The following is an 18,911-nucleotide window of genomic DNA, read 5'->3' on the forward strand; positions in this document are numbered from 1 at the left end:
GCGGCCCTCGATCCAATTTTGACATTTATAATTGGCCCTACATTAACAAAGGTTGCCCACCCCTGGTTTAAGTCCTTTATATTCCGTGTTCAACAGCTCGATTGACAACCTGCACTGATGATGACAACAGTGTTTGTTGATATGTGTACATAATGTGCTCTTTATACAAAAGTTGTCTGGCAGTTGTGTTTTTGTTTATTACGTACATTAACAACTTTTTTGCATAATGTTTGTTCGCCAATTGAGTGCTTCTCGAGTTTTAGGCTTTTGGTTTCTGTTCTAATTGGTAATGTTTTTGTTGCAGCTATATATATACAAAAATAAAACATGAAAAAATCAAAGCCGATGAAGGTACTTTGATCAATCAATTCCACTGCTTCGGGTTAAGTAAGCTTGTGTTTTTTGTAGTAGATTATTTTTCAGATAAAGATATTGTGGAGCTACTAACGTGAGAACTCACAGTAGCCAGGTTTGCTAGTTTCTGGTCATTGATGCACGCATACATGTTAAATGCAGTTTGTGTAGAAATGCTGATGGTTAAGGGTATTAGGGTTAGTCTAAGGCAGTGGTCGGCAACCAATTTGCATGTTTATACTGAAGTAACAATTTACCCTGTTATACTTTTACCCTTGTTTATAGCTCTTATCAAGTCATTGTCTTAAATTCAGCCTTACATGCACAAAACACTCTTTCTCTTTATTATTGATATCTGCTGCTACTTACCACTATTATTTAGATAAGCGTTGCCATCGAGGTCATTAACACATGGAAATAACAAGTAAATTGGCCAGTGTTGTCTAAAAGGTTGCCAACCCCTGGTCTAAGGTTTTATAATATTAATCATAGGTGCAGAGTTTTACGAAAATGCAAGGTGGTGAATGAAAAATATGATGTCACTACTGCGTGCAACCACAAGATCGCAAAGCTCAACAAACTTCCTATGGCATACAACCATAGGTGTCGATTTCCAGGGTGGCAGGGGTGGTGTGCCTCCCCACTAAATATCTTTGTGGTGGCAACCATTATAAAATAGCTGTGCTGCCACCCCAGAATTAGCCTGGCCATGTTTATAATTGTGCATTACAGATATGCGTTTTTTTCATTCACATGCGCTCTTTCTAATGGTCGGTATATTTCGAGCTTGTGAAAAGCGAGCTGTGAAAAATGGGGAAACCCATAATTTCATGTCGAAACTGCAATGTTGATGATATTTTTTCAAAATATTTTTTTTTTTTACATTGAACATGTAAAATTAATTTACAGATCTCTGCGTAAGTATCACAAGCCACGTTTGCGTTTTGTGTGTTATGTTACCTTTTGAACCACACTGCTTCAGATAAATAACGTTACCCAGGAGCTGCTTGACCAAATTTTGCCACCCCACTTTGGAACATGTTGCAGAAACATTTATCATTAGTTTAACAACGATCAAAAAGTGTTTTGTCAAGTTGTTGTTGCTTTATAATCACCTGAGATAACCATTTATTACAAAACATTCGCATTGTACACAAGAAAGGAAAAACATTTATTAGCAAACAATTGTGTGTTTGACATCATAAAGAAGGTACTAACCAAAACAGGTTTTAGTTTCAAGGAACGTTTTGTTGGTTTTTTGGCAGTATGCTTGGTTTCAAAGCAAAATATATCCTGATTTTTTTTTTTATTCTACGATGTTTCGTACGATATCGCTACGAACAAACCAAAATATCCATAGTGTCCGCCACCCTACCACCCACTAGCTGGCACCTATGTTAATAATAACAATAACTTTAACCTAAAAGCCCAGTTTTTTGTGTTCAAATTAGTCTCTAACCTTATCCCAGTTTCACTGTTGTTTTAAATAACTGCGCTTTGACACCACCTATATGTATTTAGCAAACCTTTTCTACTGTGAGTTCTTACATTAGTAGCTCAACCAAAAGGTTATGTCTGTAAGAACTGGTGGCTCAAATTTTTTGTTGCGATTTTCTTTGTGTACGTAAATAAATTCAATGAATTGTTCTGCAACTGTTACAACAGTGGCTGTTGTTACCATCAGTGGATTAGGTCAAATAAACACTTTTTGTTGTTGTTTAAATTTAACACAAGTTTCTATAACACACAAATTTTGCATGTGGAAAAAAAGTTTACATATTTATATGTACCCAGTGGTGGGATTCAGCCGGTTCGCATAGGTTCTATCGAACCGTCTCACGAAATTTTATGAGATCAGTGAACCGGTTAGCATTACTGGTTACTGTCAATGGAATTTTTACATCTTATCTGATACACTGATTTTTGAGATCTGGCTGAAAAATATGACTATTGTTATAGAACCGGCTAACCAAAAATTTGAAACTCACCACTGTATGTACAGCAAGCATGTTGGAAATGACCTTATTTAAGTACAACTGGCTTAAAAACATGCTTTATACAGTTTACCCAGTTTTTAATATTCTTACTCGTAAGAACAAATAGAATCATATTTTAAAAAAAATTTTTTTCCAAAAAACAAAATAATCAACCACGTTGCTATAGAAGGATAATGTCACGAAAATGGAGAACAATAAAGTTATTTCCTACTGCAAAAAGTAAAAACAAACATTGTAGACATAAGGACCATTAGCAACCATTTTATAAAGGCACTGAGGAGAAACATACTTCCCAACCCACTTATTTTTCTCAGATTTGGATGCTAAATGTCCAAAATACAATGGTCTCCACGACCTTCCCTGTCTGCGTGCACGATGGGCCAATGCAAAATGCGCACCGGGTGGGGATAAGTACCCAGATAAACTTCCACCTGCAGAACTGAACATTGTAGCAAACACACCATACAGGTCAATGTTCATTATTATGGGTCACGTAGTGTTTTTGTTCGTATTTTTTCACTTATTGTTTTTACCATATTTTTTTCTTATTTACTTATTGTTATTGTCCGTATTTTATTGTTTTTTTTCCGTATTTTTTTCTGTCCAAAAGTGTAGAAGTTTTTTACCAGTGCTTCCATGCATGCACCAACATTCCAGTCAGATTTTATTAGCATTATTGCCAGCAAACCAAAATGTTTTAGATAAATCACTAATTCATTTTTTTGCACATTGAATCTTTAACTGAGGCCTTTAGCTTTCAAAATTGTTTTGCTAAAATGCACAAAAGCCGCTAAATTGAAGTTGAAATTAAACAACAAAGTCCGTATTATGTTTTTGCCAACAGACAAAAACGAGAACAAATATGGTATTCAGTTACCTAGATTTTTTTTAACTGAGAATAGACTATAAATTAGGAATTAGTACCACACACAATATTGGAATTAGATTATTCTTTTTTGTACGTATTTGTTCATTGACATTTACTGACATTACTTTTGTTGACTTTTTTTGTACAAACAGGCAGTTAAACGACGGTTTTAAAGCAATAAAAACTGCTGCTGATCGAGGTGATTCAGCCAAACAACTAGAGTGCTTCGGAATAGGTGAGTAATACAGTAAACCTAGGTTAAACTGGATTCAGTTAATCCAGAGCCTAATTTGTGACAAAAACTAGAGGTACAAATGATTTTCAATGTGTAAAACTTAAACTGAACAAAATCAGTTATCCAGATCTTTTTGGTCCAAACTGCATTTGGACTAACCAAGGTTTGCTATACCTGATTGCTACGTTTGGATTGGCGTGTGTAATGCTTGCATTATTTTACAAATGTTAAATAACGCCCCTTCAAAATCATAAATTTAAATATATTCCAAACATACTTTTATTTATGTGAAGACTCTGAAAACAGCATTTACATAATGTTTCTGAAAATGTTCTGTTGGGTTTTGTAATATGACCTCAATTCAAAAACTGTAAAAACTTCTGTTTTATTATGATCATGCAGCATTTGACAACCATATTTACAATATTTTGAACCACTTGTTAGGAGATGTGGTAAGAGTCCCTGATTGTAAGTTGCAAGTTGTCATGTCAGATGCTATTGTTTCACGATAGTTTTTTTTCTATAAAACAACTATTTGTCAACAATTGTTAGTCACACGAATAATTGTACACAACAAAATGTTCACCGTTAATGCCTGCATGCAATCGAATGTTCAAACCAATTTTTTTCAAAACAAGGGGTGTAGAAATGATATTAAAATATAAGCTGCCCTTGAAATTGTTTAAACTGTGCACAAAACAGTTTACTTGCTGATTTCAATCAAATAAACACAGCATGTTTAAAATAATGGTTTAAATGCATTATTACGTATTATCTTTATTTGTATTTATTTAAATGCTATAGGGTCTCATCAGTGCAGCTGGTGACAAAAGATGTTTTTTTTTCTTAAAAAGTTCTGAAAAGTCATGGAATTTTTAAATGAAAATTGTGCAGGAACCCTGACGACAATGTGTTCATAACACTCAGCGATATGTTTATGTTGATTTTAGACCTTCCGGCACTGTGTCCTAAATTTTGGGGCCCTCACACAGAAGCTTGTGTGAAGTACTTATGGACGGAGTCAAAATGTCTTGATACAGGGGCCTTAAGCCCAACAACTGTTTCTTGGTCGGTATGGTCTCCAACGTCCAAGAAAAACTTTATGTAAGGACTGAATTTTAATTTCTTTTAAGGCTAAACACTACCCCATAGCAGTGGTTCTCAACTGGTGGCCCATAATTTGGTGATAAACTGGAAATAATTGCATGTAAATTAATAAATATTCACTACAAAAAAATATTATCCAAGTTATTTATTGTTAGATGTCAGTTGTTTGATATCACTCCTCGAAATTCTGCATTGAAAGAATATATTTTAGCCAATATATTTTTGTGGATGCTTTGTTTAACCTTACTTAACAATAGGCTGGTCCACAATATTGATTTAATTAAACTGGTGGTCCATGGCCTGGAATGAGTTGAGAACTACTGCGATATGGAACCATAGTTCTTTAAACTTTTGAATAAAATTTGGACAGTTTATTATTGAATATGTATGACATTTTGAGTTGATTATTGTGTTTCACCCTTCTGCTTTGCATTCACCTCACCAGTTCCTGCAGTGGGTACATTTTTTTAATAAGAAATGGTTAAAATTTGGTCATTAATTGTTAGTTTAAACACAACAGCTCAGTTACCTCACTGACACCCCAAAAGGGGTAAAAATTTTAACAATGTCACAATTGAATGCTGTTTGAACAATGTGTAGAATGTGTCGTTTTGACACTAAGCATGGCATTACAAAATGTTTTTTTTTTTCAAAAGCAAAAGAGCAAGTTGTATGCATTATATACATTTTTTTAGCTGTTTTAACAATTGCGATTTTTAACCTTGGTGTTTTGTAATAACTTTTATTATTTCATGCCAGTTTTTTGGTTAAGAATTTCTGTTATAAACAAACTCATATGAAACATGTTTAACTGGTTTCAGGGTGATGAAAAACAAAATATACTTCGAAAAAGCAGAAGCAGACAAAGGTGTAGCAGCAAATCAAATGAACTGTTTTGGAATTGGTGAGCTGTGTTAATTGCAGTTAACTTTGTAATTAGGATAAGAAATGTAACAACCCAAATTGGAGTAGTAAACATTATGCTTGTGGTCCCTGTTTTGTCTAAAAGTAAACCATTTTGGAACACTATACACAAACTTGAAGAGTAATTTAATCAGAAACATAACTGTTAGACTACTTGTGTATATAGAGTACATCATGCAGACATTTCTACAGTCACTACTGATGATGACAACAGCGATTGTCTTGATTGAACTGGTGTACTTAGAACACATCTTACTGCAGACATTTCAACAATCACTGTTGTGATCATCAGGTTCAACAGTGACTGTTGAAACGTCTGCATGATGTATTCTGTATACACAAGTACTCTGACCATTTTGGATTTGGTAAACTTCAATTTTTTGTTTCTTTGCAATTGTGCATTTGTAATTTGGATCAGAAATAAAATGGTCTTAACAGATGTAAAAGCAACAAAGCATGTTACTGTTATGTACATTTTCATTGGTTTTGTTGCCGTAATATGTGGCTTTTAGTATTTTTGCATGTTTACAGTCGGTTTAGTCTGCTAGGCATTCAGTTGAGGAATGATCATGTTTGTGAAGAAACGATTAGCCTTTTCTAATTTCTATTTTTTTGCCCCTTATTGACACTGAAGATGCTTTTTTAGTGAACTATATAGTTGTTCTATATGAGATGCTCAACTGGTTTGAACCTGGAAATAAAAAAATTTCAACTTGTGATACAATTTAGAAAACGGAGAGATTTTTTGATTTCACAGTTTTACCAAGTCTTTGCCCAACCTATTATGGACCACACTCTATGGGTTGTTTGAAGTATGTCTGGGACCTGGTTGGCTGTGTACCGGAGGGGGACAAATTTCCTGACAAACTGACGTCTGCAGAACTATCAGTTTTGACAACGAAAATTTACCCGTGCGTAAATTTAATTGATCAGTAACATTTTGAAGTTTCAGATTAATTAAGTCATCTTACGCAACTTTTCAGTTTCAATGTAATAGCAAGCAGTTGCCATTGTGAGCCTGTTACCTCTCGTTCAGGGCTTCTCAAACAGTGGGTTGGGGTTGTGAAACATCATGCGTTGTTATGACATTGTCACAATAAATGGTATACATGCAAAAATGTATCGTTTAAACATCATTCACGTGTATAGGCTATACCCATCAAGGGGTCGCCTGGAAATTTTGTTTTTTTAAATGGGGTCGCAGAGCAAGAAAGTTTGAGAAGCCCTGCTCTAGTTTACACCCAGTTGTGGCATTGAACAGAATAGGCATGGCTTTTTAGCCTGTTACTCCCAACAAACTGGACTGTTGTTAGACTACTAGACAATATGGCCTATTTCTTGTCACTAGCTGCACTGATGAGATGTTATAGGGTGAAACAGTGTGCACTGTCTGCAAATTTTCAGTTTCATTTGAACATTTCAATGTGTAAGCAGTGTAATTTTTCAACTGACTAGTTTAACAAAATCACACAATCTGTTCTGTAAAAAATAAGCCACAGTTTCTCTGAAATATTTTTTTTCTACTTGCTTTTATAGTATCTGCTTATCAATTACAACCAGAATCTGTTACATCCAGAAAATAGCCTTCACTACGATTCATCTGTTGTATTAAAACTGTGTGCTGGAAAAAATGGAAATCCTAAATGGATTTTATTGTTTTATGCCATGTTCAATTAAACCAGCGGTTCCCAAACTGGGGTCCGCAGTCCTTTAGGGGTCCGTGAGGCAATTTTGGGGGGACCGCGAAGCAGTTGAAGTAATTCTATAATCTTATTTGGCGTCAGTTTGTGCCACTAAATAAGTTTAAATCAAAGTAGAATTAAGAATCGACTGTTTCCATTGCTAAACACTGGCCTTTATTGAATGCCAACTAGCAAAAATGCAATTGTTCGCGCACAATCGTAATGTTTATTTGTTCTGTTTGTGATGTCACATGCTGTCTTTGGATGATTGTTATGCGCAATTTTGCACAACTAGCTAAAATCCTGCAATCAACTTTCGTTTTTATGAAATACACATTTATGCTTAAAAGGACCGCGAGCCCTCGAAATAATGGCAAAGGGACCGTTTTGAAAAAAATACGAAAAAGTTTGGGAACCACTGAATTAAACTAATGTTGTGGGCCAGTCTATTGTTAAGCAAAGACAAAGAAAGCATCCGTACCATATTTGCTTGAAATAGATACTGTATTTCTTTAATTCAGAAAATTCAAGGATCACACAACCAACAGCTGACAATAAATGGCCAATTACTTGGATAAGCTTTTTTTCATACTCAATACATTTAACATATTATATGCAGTTATTTCCAGTTGATCACCAAATAGAACTTAAGTCCTGTTGAACACCCAGTTAAAATATTAAAAACATATGTTGTTTTATATCTTATCGAAATCTTTATGTTTTTTTACCATTAACGTTGTGTTCAGGGATTTGCATAGTGACATGGCAGCAATTAAAACAGATTCAGATGCCGGTGTTGCTGCAAAGCAAGAAGAATGTTTTGGTTTAGGTAAATACAATATTTTGTTGCCAGAACTTATTCATATTCATTACTGGGATCAAGTACTGTTAACGCCCACGTTTCCATAACAACCGCGATGCGTCGTCGTGGCAACATGCATTGCATACATCAAGGGGGTCGCCTCTGAAAACAAACAATTCCGGTCAACAATAGCTTGAGCGCCGCTAAAGAAAACAAGCCACATCAAGCGCTACAGAACGCCCATTGCCATTGTATGCGAAGCTCATTATTTTGCAATCCACCACATGTTCGGATAAAGGGTATACGGGAGTCGTACAAACTGCCTGCTGTGCTTGGATCATGATCTGATCCCAGTAATGAATAGGTGTTCATCTTAACTGATCCGTGATCGAACTAGCAATCCCTTACTGTGAACCTGGCATGCTTGGCATATATGACAGGCAACATGCTTGTGATTTCAACATATACCTCAGTGGATGTAGCTCTAACCCAGTGGTTCTCAACCTTTTGTGGACCATGGCCCCCTAAAATTAACTTTTGGCCTTGTGGCCCCCTTCAATTAACCCTGTAAGACCTGTGGTCCCCTTAAAAATGTAAATGGCAATCTCATGATGGAATTCAGTACTAATTTCAGGTTTAAACAGGTCGAATAGAGTAAACAGGAATCCGGATGTAGCTCTAACCTGTGATATGCTAATGTTTTGGGTTCAAATCCCACTGCATGCTAGATTTTTCTAGCTTGAGTCTTGCCATATGGGAATGCATGGGAACCCAACTTGACTTGCTACTACACCTTTGATGGGCATTGATGTTTTAATTTTTTGCAAAATTTTAGGGGAGACTTTTTCCGGTTTTAGAAGCATGCCATTGTTGGTCGAATTGTTAGATCCCAAAAGTTTTAATATTCAATTTGGCCCATCAATTTTAAACTAAAAAACAGACCTGACAAAACATATGTTGCCACCCCTAAATCAATACCTATGCTTGTATGTTACTATTTATAATTCAGGGTTCCCGCGGGTATGGAAAACCTGGAAAGGTTATGGAATTTAAATTTATTTTTAAGGCCTGGAAAAGTTTTGAAAAAAGCCAACTTTTGCAAAAGTCCATGAAAGTATGGAATTTTATGCCTGTTTTAACCTGAAAATGCCAGATAGAGATAGAATTTCCAAATACGTAACATATAGACGAATCCGGTTAATCGCATCATCTATTTGCCAAGGGCATGTGATGCGATTAACCGGATTATGCGATAATCCGGTTGCTACGTAAACAGTACACGTCGTTAGCAAAACTGCTCATTTTCGCTTTCCCAGCTAAAACTAAGTTGCAGTGACGCTCAACTATGGCAACGGAGCAGTATTTTCTCTCTTTTGTTGCTGAATTGAAAAAAGTGCTACTCTCAGCGCAATACATGACATCATGCTTCCTAACTGTCGTGGCTATGGTGCAATCGCCCAAGTGTGTTGCAGAAACAGAAGCAACGCACACACACTCTTTAATTGGCGCACACGCCGCAGTTCGTTTGATTTGTGCTTTCTCTTGTAGTCAGGTTTATTTGAAAATATATGTTAAATCGCATCGTAACCAAGGGACCCAACATTTAGATTTAGGAACTTCCCTATGACGGTTAAGTCTTGTTTTGGGTAGTTTCCCTTATAAAGGCACCTCGCTTAATATACAGGTAAAATTGTTTAGGACCTATTTCGTTTTGTAGTTCAAACCAACGCGTTAAGCGACAAAGCGCTGTGCATATTTGTAAGCAAGCCCAAACCCGAAAGTACACGACCGAAATCTGGTCAAACTTCCAACTTCGGCACATTCTACAGCACAAGGGTGCAAAGGCGAGCTGCATCAGTTTCTATTATATTCAATTGACAAAAAGAATAATTCATTTTAGCAAACCTTTAAAGACTCAGATTGTGGCGCTACTTTCTAGCTTACTCAGCAAAACTGCAGCTGCAAGACTAGCGTGACTCTCACGTGATCAACGTGTGATCGTTGCTTCAAAATTCAAACCAGCAACAATTACAAGAGGAATAAATGCCTTTCTTAATCGGTGATTTACATCAGTGGTCGTCAACATGTGGGTCGCGACCCCAAGTGGGGTCGCCTAAACTTTTTCTGGGGTCGCTATAAATTTAACTTATTGGCGTTATATTATTACCAAAAAATAATGGACTTTTTTTAGTTTGCAACCTTTGCTAAAGTACAACTTGGTACCCCGTGTCACAATGCATCATTGTGATGCAATAATCCATATAGAACACAAGTTGTCCAACCCATTGTTACGTGATAGAGCCCCATGAAAGACATATTGTGTCCAAAATAATATAGCGGGTCAGGGAAAAATACATAAATTTACTGATTTCTGTCAACTGGTGAGCTTTAACGCGAATTAGGTTGGCCAAATTAAATAAAACTTATGGGTTTTATCATTTGATACCACACTGAATACTAATATTTAAAGTCTAATTAATAATTAGGCAGACATATTTACACTCGGCTTTCCTTGAAACATTTTTTCACTACCGGAAAAAAAATGGGGTCCCATGTAAACGCTGAATTAATCTTTTTCAAAATTGGGGTCGCGTTTCAAAAAGGTTGAAGACCACTGATTTACATGATAAGTTGCGCAAGGTCACGAATAGAAGACATAAAATACGGTAATCATTGGCACGTTACCAATTACGTGAATCTAAACAACATCGTGTGATTACTTGCGATCTAACATTTTTTACAACCATTACGTGGTTTGTGGGTCATGAACAATAACAGAAGAACATTTTTAACAATTTGTTTTACATTTAACATTTTTCAAAATTCTTAATACTTCGAATTCGGTGCAGTTCGCACATAGTAAGAAATTACAATCAGCGTCTTTGCCTGAACACCAGTTTCGTAATTTTAACTTGAACTCTTTTAAACGGTTGTTATATCACTATTGGCGATTAGATAAGCCAACAATAAAGGAACAATGTGCACGGCTTTGAGATAACGATTCCTAGTTATCGCTCAGCGGTAAACTGAACGCCGATTTAATCTCCTAATAACTTTTCAAAAATATTTTATGGACGTTTCATTTTCAACGTTAGCTGCGTTATTTGGTGTGGAATGCAAAAATGCATCTACGTCTTTTTCGCGTACATTACCTCCGGAGGATTTTACTATCATATCGTCGCCTTTTATTCGAAAAACTCGGTCTGTACGACTTTTACACAGAGATCATCAATCCGGTTAATCGCATATTTCGTTGAAAATCGATGCGAATATCCGGTTTATGCGATAAACCGGTATGCGATTAACCGGACGATTTTCTTAACAAACGATGGGCGACGGTTTGGGACTTTTAATTGCGATGCAATTAAACGGATTATGCTATTAACCGGATTCGTCTGTATATGTTTTTTTGTTGCAAGTATGATAAATTGACTACATATACCAAAGCCTCTTTTCTAGTTTTACTATTGGAATTGCTCGTTTTTTTTTCCATAAAGGTTAAGTTTTTTTCTTGAAAAGTTTTAGAAAAGTCATGGAATTTAAAAACGAAAATTGCGCAAAACCCTGACAATTGTGCTTTGCTTGCTGGTTTGCATAAACAATTCAGGGCTTACCCAAGTAAAACAAATATGAGTTCATATCTTCTGATGCAGTGTGAATTTCATGTTTTGATTATGATTTGTAGTTCTTCCAGTGGATTGCCCAACTTATTATGGAATACATTGGATTACGTGTATTGAATTTGTGTGGGGTCTTGTTGGATGCTTTCCTGCTGGTTTTAAATATCCAACTACACTCACTTTTCCTGAATTCGATGCACTTTCTGTTATGAACTACAGGTAAGTGTGGATATTTTAAATCTGTGGGGTGTGCACACTGCGGCCCATTGATTAAAGTTCTGCAGCCCGCAGAGACACTTGGATTTCAAATGTACTGGCAAACGAGTCCAATTATTATATATTTTTGAGCAGATCAGTGCAGTTGGTGCTTTTTTCTGTGACCTGAAAATATGCTGCTAGAATCAAATGCGAATTTTACTTGTAGTAAGGCACTTTTGGTATGCAACGAAGTAAATCACCTTGTGATGTATAAGCGTGCGACCTGCGATCTAATCATTGCAATTGTATTTGACTCCACAGTGACAAAGGTTGGCCACCCCTGCTTTAAATGTTCATTCCTGTGTAGTAATTATAAGGGTTTTGTGTAAAAATTATGCAGCCAGTACAAAAAATAAAACGGTTTACGGGTTGTAGCAAATGTAATGTGCTTACTGGGTACAATGATTTGGATGCGGCCTTATACAAACAAAGCCTTTAAAATAAAGAATAAAACAGGGGTAGGAAAGCAGATATTTTTAAGGCATGTATAAACCAGCATGTTAAATGAATGGTTGATGGAGTAAAGGGTTGGCTGGTGGAGTAATTTTGCAGTTACAGGTGAAAACTGAAGACCAATAACATTTTTATTTTGTAAAACACAGAACCCTATACAGTACATTACAAAAGTATAGAACAGATGCAGACGCAGGCAACTCAAAACAACAGGAAAACTGCTTTGGTTTCAGTAAGTTTACTAAAACAGAACAGTGGGTAACTTAACTTTTATTAAGCTTTGGCATACATGCAACACAATGGGCAATTTTAAAGAGTAGCAGAAGAATAGAAAGATTAGTTTCTGCACGCTGGTCACAATATCACAGTACAGTATATAAGATATTGCTGCTAGGCATAATATCAAGTTTCTAGCGCTCTTCTGGCAAATGTATTTTTATTCCGATGTTTCGACAGCCTATACAGGTCGCCTTTATCAGGGTAACTAACACTGAATGCGTGTAGTACTACAGTGCACTATAAACAACAAAAAAAGAGTTAAACGCAAGAATGTCACAACGCAATGCAAAAACACTGTGCGATAACGAATGCACAGCATAGTATTTGTGACAGTATTGATATAAAGAACTTTTAAAAGCTTCCTGTGTTGCTTAAAAACACTGTATTTGAAACAGTTCAACTGGACTAGACAGATTAAATGCAGTTTTCGGGAATGCAATATCTGCCACACCTGTAGAATCAGATGTTGGGTACTACAAAAGCTTTTCATGGGTCAACCAATTCATGTTAAACAATATCTATTTCATGTTATTTTACATTTCAATGAAGGTTATTATAATGGTTATTATAATGAGAAACAGTCAAAGACTTAAACAGTGCCAGATAAACCATTCGGCAAAGTAGGCACGTGCCTACAGGCCAGTCAAAATTCCAGGCCACTTTAAAATCATTAGAAATTTAGTCATGTTTTCAAAATAATTATTTTGTTTATTGAAAGCGATCTACTCCGTAAGATTGACGTCCTAAAACTAGTTAACACGTTTTCAATCGCAAATAGCGCAAAGTTGTGAATTAGTTAGGCATATGATCAAGTTTTTGCACGGTAGGCCTACCCTGAGTTATAGTTGCAACAACAATCTTTGTGACAATGATTTGGCATCACTGATAATTCTAATTTTTTAGTTGGCAACCCTGATTTTCGGGTCACTTAAAAAAATGTGTCTACAGGCCAGTAGACCCTGAATCCGGCACTGGACTTAAATAGTGAGAACATTTTAGAATTTCTTTGTATTATTTTGCAGCGTTACTCCCCAACTGTTCATCGTACACTGGACCTCATTCCCTCGACTGTTTAAAATCAGTTTTCACCTGGGTTGGATGTTTACCAGATAAATTGACAACAGCGTTAGCTTCAACTTTGGCTACAAAGAAATATAAGTTAGTACTATAAATGTAAAATATAATGTTTAACTTGGTTTATTTGAGTAATATGTAACTTTTCATGATAACGTCCTGGCCCATAACTTTTAATAATTGTATAATTATATAATTTTACTTTTTTGTATTTCGATGTTTTTCAAAAACTGTGAATCGTATGTCTCAGATGATAAAGTTTAGCATGTTTTGTGTCGTTCAGTGATATGCTGGCGGAAATGCAACACATAAAATCTGATGCAGACAGCAGAAACAGTGTTGACCAGCTTGACTGCTACGGAATAAGTGAAAAATAGTTCATTTTATTTGACTTTTTTCTATTTTTTTTGGCAGTTTATAAATTAGTTCTTAGTCCTTGATTTTTCATATTTTTTGGCAGTTCATAAATAGTATAGCCCAGTGGTTCCCAACCTTTTTTGTTACATTCCTCCCTTTGCCCATTTTCGAACTATTCAATCCTCCCCAAAAGACAAAAAACAAATATAGCATAAAAAATTGTAGCAATTTGAAATAGACCTTATAATTAGGGATGTCCATTTCAGATTCCTTTACAACCGGTTTCAAATGTGAACCGGGTCCAAATTATAATGGACATAATAATGTACATACAAAAATATTATGTAACATTTCCAATGTAAATGTTTTTTACAGTTTTTATGAAATTCCTTCCCCTAAACTCATAAAATTCCTTCCTAGGGAGGAATTCCTCCCCGGTTGGAAACCACTGGTATAGCCCTTTGAAGAACACATTTTTTTGTTACTTGCAAAGTGTTTTTCAGACTTGGCCCACTGTGCTTTCAGACCTGTTCAACCCTAAAATAAATATTCTAAATTGTACCTGCTATAAATCAAAATTGCTGCATATATTCAGGGTTCCCGCGGGCAGTGTTTTTTTAAGGTGTTTTGTTAAATTTCTCCAGCGGTTTCCCAAAATTCCCGTTTAAGCAAATATGGCTTTTTTTGGTATTTAAATGAAACACTTGCGGTCTCTTAAAACTACTTAGCGGTCACCCAAACCAAACCTTAAAAAAAACCTGCCTGCGGGTATGGAAAACCTGGAATAGTTACGGAATTTAAGTTTGTATTTTTAGAAAAAGTTTTGAAAAAAACAACTTTTGCAAAACTCCTTGAAAAAGTATGGAATGTGGCGCCTGTTTTAACCTGAAAATGCCAGATAGAGATAGGAATTTCACATTACATAACATTTGTATATTTGTTGCAAGTATGGTAAATTGGCTGCATATACTAAAGCCTCTTTTCTAGTTGTACTATGGGAATTGCCTCATGGAATTTATAAACAAAAATTGTGCGGGAGCCCTGTATATTCTGCATGATGTGTGTACGTTTTACTCTGTACAGCTTTGCCCACCGACTGCCCAACATACTTTGGACCTCATTCAATGGCATGTTTGAAAGCCATTTGGGGCCTGGCTGGATGTTTGCCGAACGGAACTGAAAGTCCTGACAAACTCACTACAGCTGAAAGTGATGCACTTGCTGCGATGGATTACATGTCAGTATTTGGCTTTTACATACTTCGCACAATAAAGTGGTTTAGTCAGGATATAAATTGACCGAGTTTTTGTGCAAAAGTTTCAGATCTCTACTTCAAAAAATTAATAATTGTTTTTGCCATCTCACTAAACTTACTACTTTACTTTAGATCAGTGGTTCTTAAACTTCTGTATTGTCGGGGCCAAATCATATTTTTTAAGTGTGTAGGGAGCCGCAAAAACGAAACCTTGACAAAATCACTAAAGAAGATGACTTTGAAAGCTAAAATGGCAATGTTTGGTGGTTTTCTGAGGTCTGGTGCGAGCTGCAAAATAAGTAGTTGGGAGCCGCATGCGGCCCAGAAACCGAGTTTGAGAACCACTGCTTTAGATTGACAAGTTACTACTTATGAGTTTTAACTTGCTTTAATAATTTGCCTCTGGTCACGTATTGGAGACCGTAAATAATGCAAACCATATTGCAATCCTATAATTATAATGTTGAAGAAACTAATGGCCCATGTAGATGTAAAATGTGACATACATCAGTGATATGAAGGCCACACCAGTTACACCTGTTTATATCCACTTTATATCCCAAGACTCGGGTGGATGTAACGTAACTAGTGGTGGGATTCAAATTTTTTGTCAGCCGGTTCTATTACAAATAGTCGTATGTTCTGTTACAAAAAGTCCGTTGACAGTAACCTGTAATGCCAACCGGTTCGCTGATATCATAAAGTTGCGTGGGACGGCTCTATAGAACCGGTGCGAACCAGCTGAATCCCACCACGGGGTGTAACTGATGTGGCCCTTCATATGATGGCGTTTGCCGAAAACGTCTGAAAAACAAAGCATGTCCCTTTTTACTTCTATTTTGGCCTTATTGTAATCATTAAACTTATGAACAGCTCTGTGTATAGTCTTCCAAAGAATGACAAAATTAAAGAAGGGACAAAGAATAACAAGTTTAGTTTTTTCTTAACATGCAGATCTGTTTTTGATGATATGGAGGCAATAAAAATAGATGCAGATACTGGTGGTGCTGTGGAACAACAGCGTTGCTTTGGCATAAGTGAGTTATTAGTGTGGTGAAGTGGTTTTATACAATTTTTTTTACCTAGCACAGACTGTTGCAATTATACTGTTTTAGTAGAAATTAATAGCTTTACTAAAACAAATTGCCAGTGATGTAGAATAAAATAGGGACATTTTAGTGTGTTAAACGTCGCTGAAAATTTGAGGTCATGAAATGTGCTAGAATAAAATGTTGACATTTTATTGAGCAAAGTTTTGGACAAAAACAATTGTCATCATCAGTGAAAATGTATTAATAGAGTTAGCAGTAATTGTCACGTTCACATGTTACATATGCACTGTTGATTCTTGTTAGTCTATGCCAAATGTGGAAACATGCTGCTAAAAACAGAATTAGGTGGTTAAAAAATTGAAATACTCAATTGAGCGAAGAAAACACATCTGTTCCTTCTGAACAATGATTGTCAATGACCAAACTGACTGTTCGAGCAGTGACTTTCAACTGGTGTTTCACGGAACACTAGTGCTCGTCAGGTGTTTAGCAAGAAGTTCATTGACTAGTGTTCCATGGAAACCCGTTCAAAATTCACTGGTTTACACAAGATGTGTAAAAAAGCTTTCTCTTAAGAAAGTGATTATCAGCTTTCAACAGTTTAAATGTTTCATCCAAGTTGCTTGATTTATTGTGTAATATTTAGACTCATTTTGAATTATTAGAATTGTAATTGCATTGGTGTTCCGCAAAATTATTTAATGTATGAAGTGTTCCGTGGCTTCAAAGGATGTGATACTGTTCAGTTCAGACACTCTTATATTCATGTTTTTGTGAAAAAGCGCATGACAGTTACTGTTACATCTTTATTTTTAGCTTTGCCAGCTGATTGTTCAACGTATTGGGGTCCTCACAGTACCAAATGTTTGGAAACTGTGTGGCTTGCAGTTGGCTGTATAGCAGCCGGAGTTGATTACCCAGCAAAACTTTTTCCGGGAAGGGAGGCAGCATTGGCTGCATTATCAATGGTGTTAGTATTACATAAACTGACTTTAAGGCTTTATTAAAGGCCTTTTCGATTGGTTGTTTCCAAAAAAACGTTAAAATAGTCTACAATGGCCACACAAACTTTTTCATCAAATAACATTGTGTAATATTTCAGTTATTATTCGAACCGGAAAAAAAATTAATGCTTAAACTTTACCTTAAATGCACTTAATAAGTAGGTTTTTTACGATAATATATGTGGGGAGTGCTTTTATTTAGAACATCACTTAACAAAACAGCTAATCATAGATGGCTTAAACATTGATTTATAGAAATATTTTTACATGTTTACCTCATTAACATATCAAAGTTGTGTTTTGTATTACTTTCGCAAATCAAAGTTGTTGTTTTTTAAAGTGGTTGTTTTAGAAAACATATTAATGTCACTGATCACTTGGTTGGTTATGGTGGTAATGAATTAGTGTTTCTGTTTTTTTGCAGGGATTTAGAGGCTCTCATACAATCCATTATAGCTGATTCAAACACTGGAAACAAGGCAGCTCAAATTGCTTGCTTTGGAATAGGTATCTGTTAAATACACTTGTTAAATATACACTTGTTGCCTCAAATTTGTCTGTGGGTTATGTACAAAGTCATTAATCATTTCTACCACCTACCAAACTGTTTAGTTTCCTCTTAATTTGAAATGCCTCTATACCCATGCCTTAAATTTCAGTGCTGTAAACAGTCTTGCAAATTAGATCTATATAGTAGGAGTGTGCAACTTACGGCCTGCAGCCAAATGCGGCTTGTAGATGAAAGGTTATGCGACCCGCGGAGGTGCTGGAAATTTGTAATATACTTGAGAACATGTCTAATTACTATGTATTTTTAAATAGATTAACGTGCATGGTATTATTTGTCTGTGGCCTGTCAAAACTGCGACTTAAAAAATGCGATTTTTACTTGTTAACTCAATATAGGCGTATTTGGTATACAACAAAGTAAAATCAACTTGTTGTGTGGCCCGCAATCTAATTATGGTTGTTGTATTTGGCCTCACAGTGACAAAGGTTGCACACTCCTGCTATATAGTGTTAAATTAAAATGGATTTTTTTAACCTTACTTGATTGAATAAGGAAACAAACACAATGACTTTACTTCAAATTTGTATGTGTCTATACACTTTAACACAAAAGGAAGACAGCTACATCTGGGTAATTACAAATCAGTTCATAACATATAAACATACAAATTATTGCCTGGGATCTTAAAACCACGTTGTAAAAAATCGATTCAGGACATATTCTGTTGAATTGCTCAAGGATCGAAAAAAACAGAAATTAATGCCTATAATGGATACTAAAACTACATTGTAGCTGCAGCACGTCTACCATCTATCCACCAATTGCGCTCTCAACTTTGTCATGCTTTTTAATATTAGACTGTTGCGCGACTATTTTTTCTTGCTTGGTGAACATTTAAGCGCATTTTTTTGTCTTGCTTTTTAACGTCTGAACGTCGCGCAGCTATTTCCGGCCTGGTGAATATTTTAGTGCAATTGTGCTGCTACGGTTTTGCCCGGCGAAATAAACTCAACTCAACCATCCATTTGCTGGTTGTTTCTGAAACTATTAACCTAATGTTGAATTATTTTTACAGCTTT

At 35.8% G+C, this 18,911-nt stretch overlaps 1 protein-coding gene across 5 annotated transcripts in view; it reads left to right on the top strand.

Annotated features, from left to right (window-relative positions):
• The window catches only part of LOC145215409 (uncharacterized), a 51,238-nt gene extending 37,236 nt beyond the window's left edge, over positions 1–14,002 (top strand). For 2 of the 5 annotated variants that reach the window (XM_080084108.1, XM_080084107.1), the window contains exons 26-35: positions 305–387; positions 2,666–2,819; positions 3,372–3,454; positions 4,405–4,558; positions 5,383–5,465; positions 6,243–6,396; positions 7,914–7,996; positions 11,655–11,808; positions 13,602–13,737; positions 13,937–14,002. In XM_080084108.1, coding sequence (XP_079940234.1) covers positions 305–387; positions 2,666–2,819; positions 3,372–3,454; positions 4,405–4,558; positions 5,383–5,465; positions 6,243–6,396; positions 7,914–7,996; positions 11,655–11,808; positions 13,602–13,692 — 1,039 coding nt within the window. In that variant the 3' untranslated portion in view covers positions 13,693–13,737; positions 13,937–14,002. Of the gene's footprint in view, positions 1–304; positions 388–736; positions 779–846; positions 2,092–2,665; positions 2,820–3,371; positions 3,455–4,404; positions 4,559–5,382; positions 5,466–5,651; positions 6,036–6,242; positions 6,397–7,913; positions 7,997–11,654; positions 11,809–13,601; positions 13,738–13,936 lie in introns of those variants that run through there. The other 3 variants (XM_080084109.1, XM_080084112.1, XM_080084110.1) reach the window with 3 other exon arrangements.
• Positions 14,003–18,911: the final 4,909 nt, after the last annotated feature.

Source organism: Phallusia mammillata, chromosome 2 (genome assembly GCF_965637545.1).
Source record: "Phallusia mammillata chromosome 2, kaPhaMamm4.hap1.1, whole genome shotgun sequence".
NCBI classification, from domain to species: Eukaryota; Metazoa; Chordata; class Ascidiacea; order Phlebobranchia; family Ascidiidae; genus Phallusia; species Phallusia mammillata.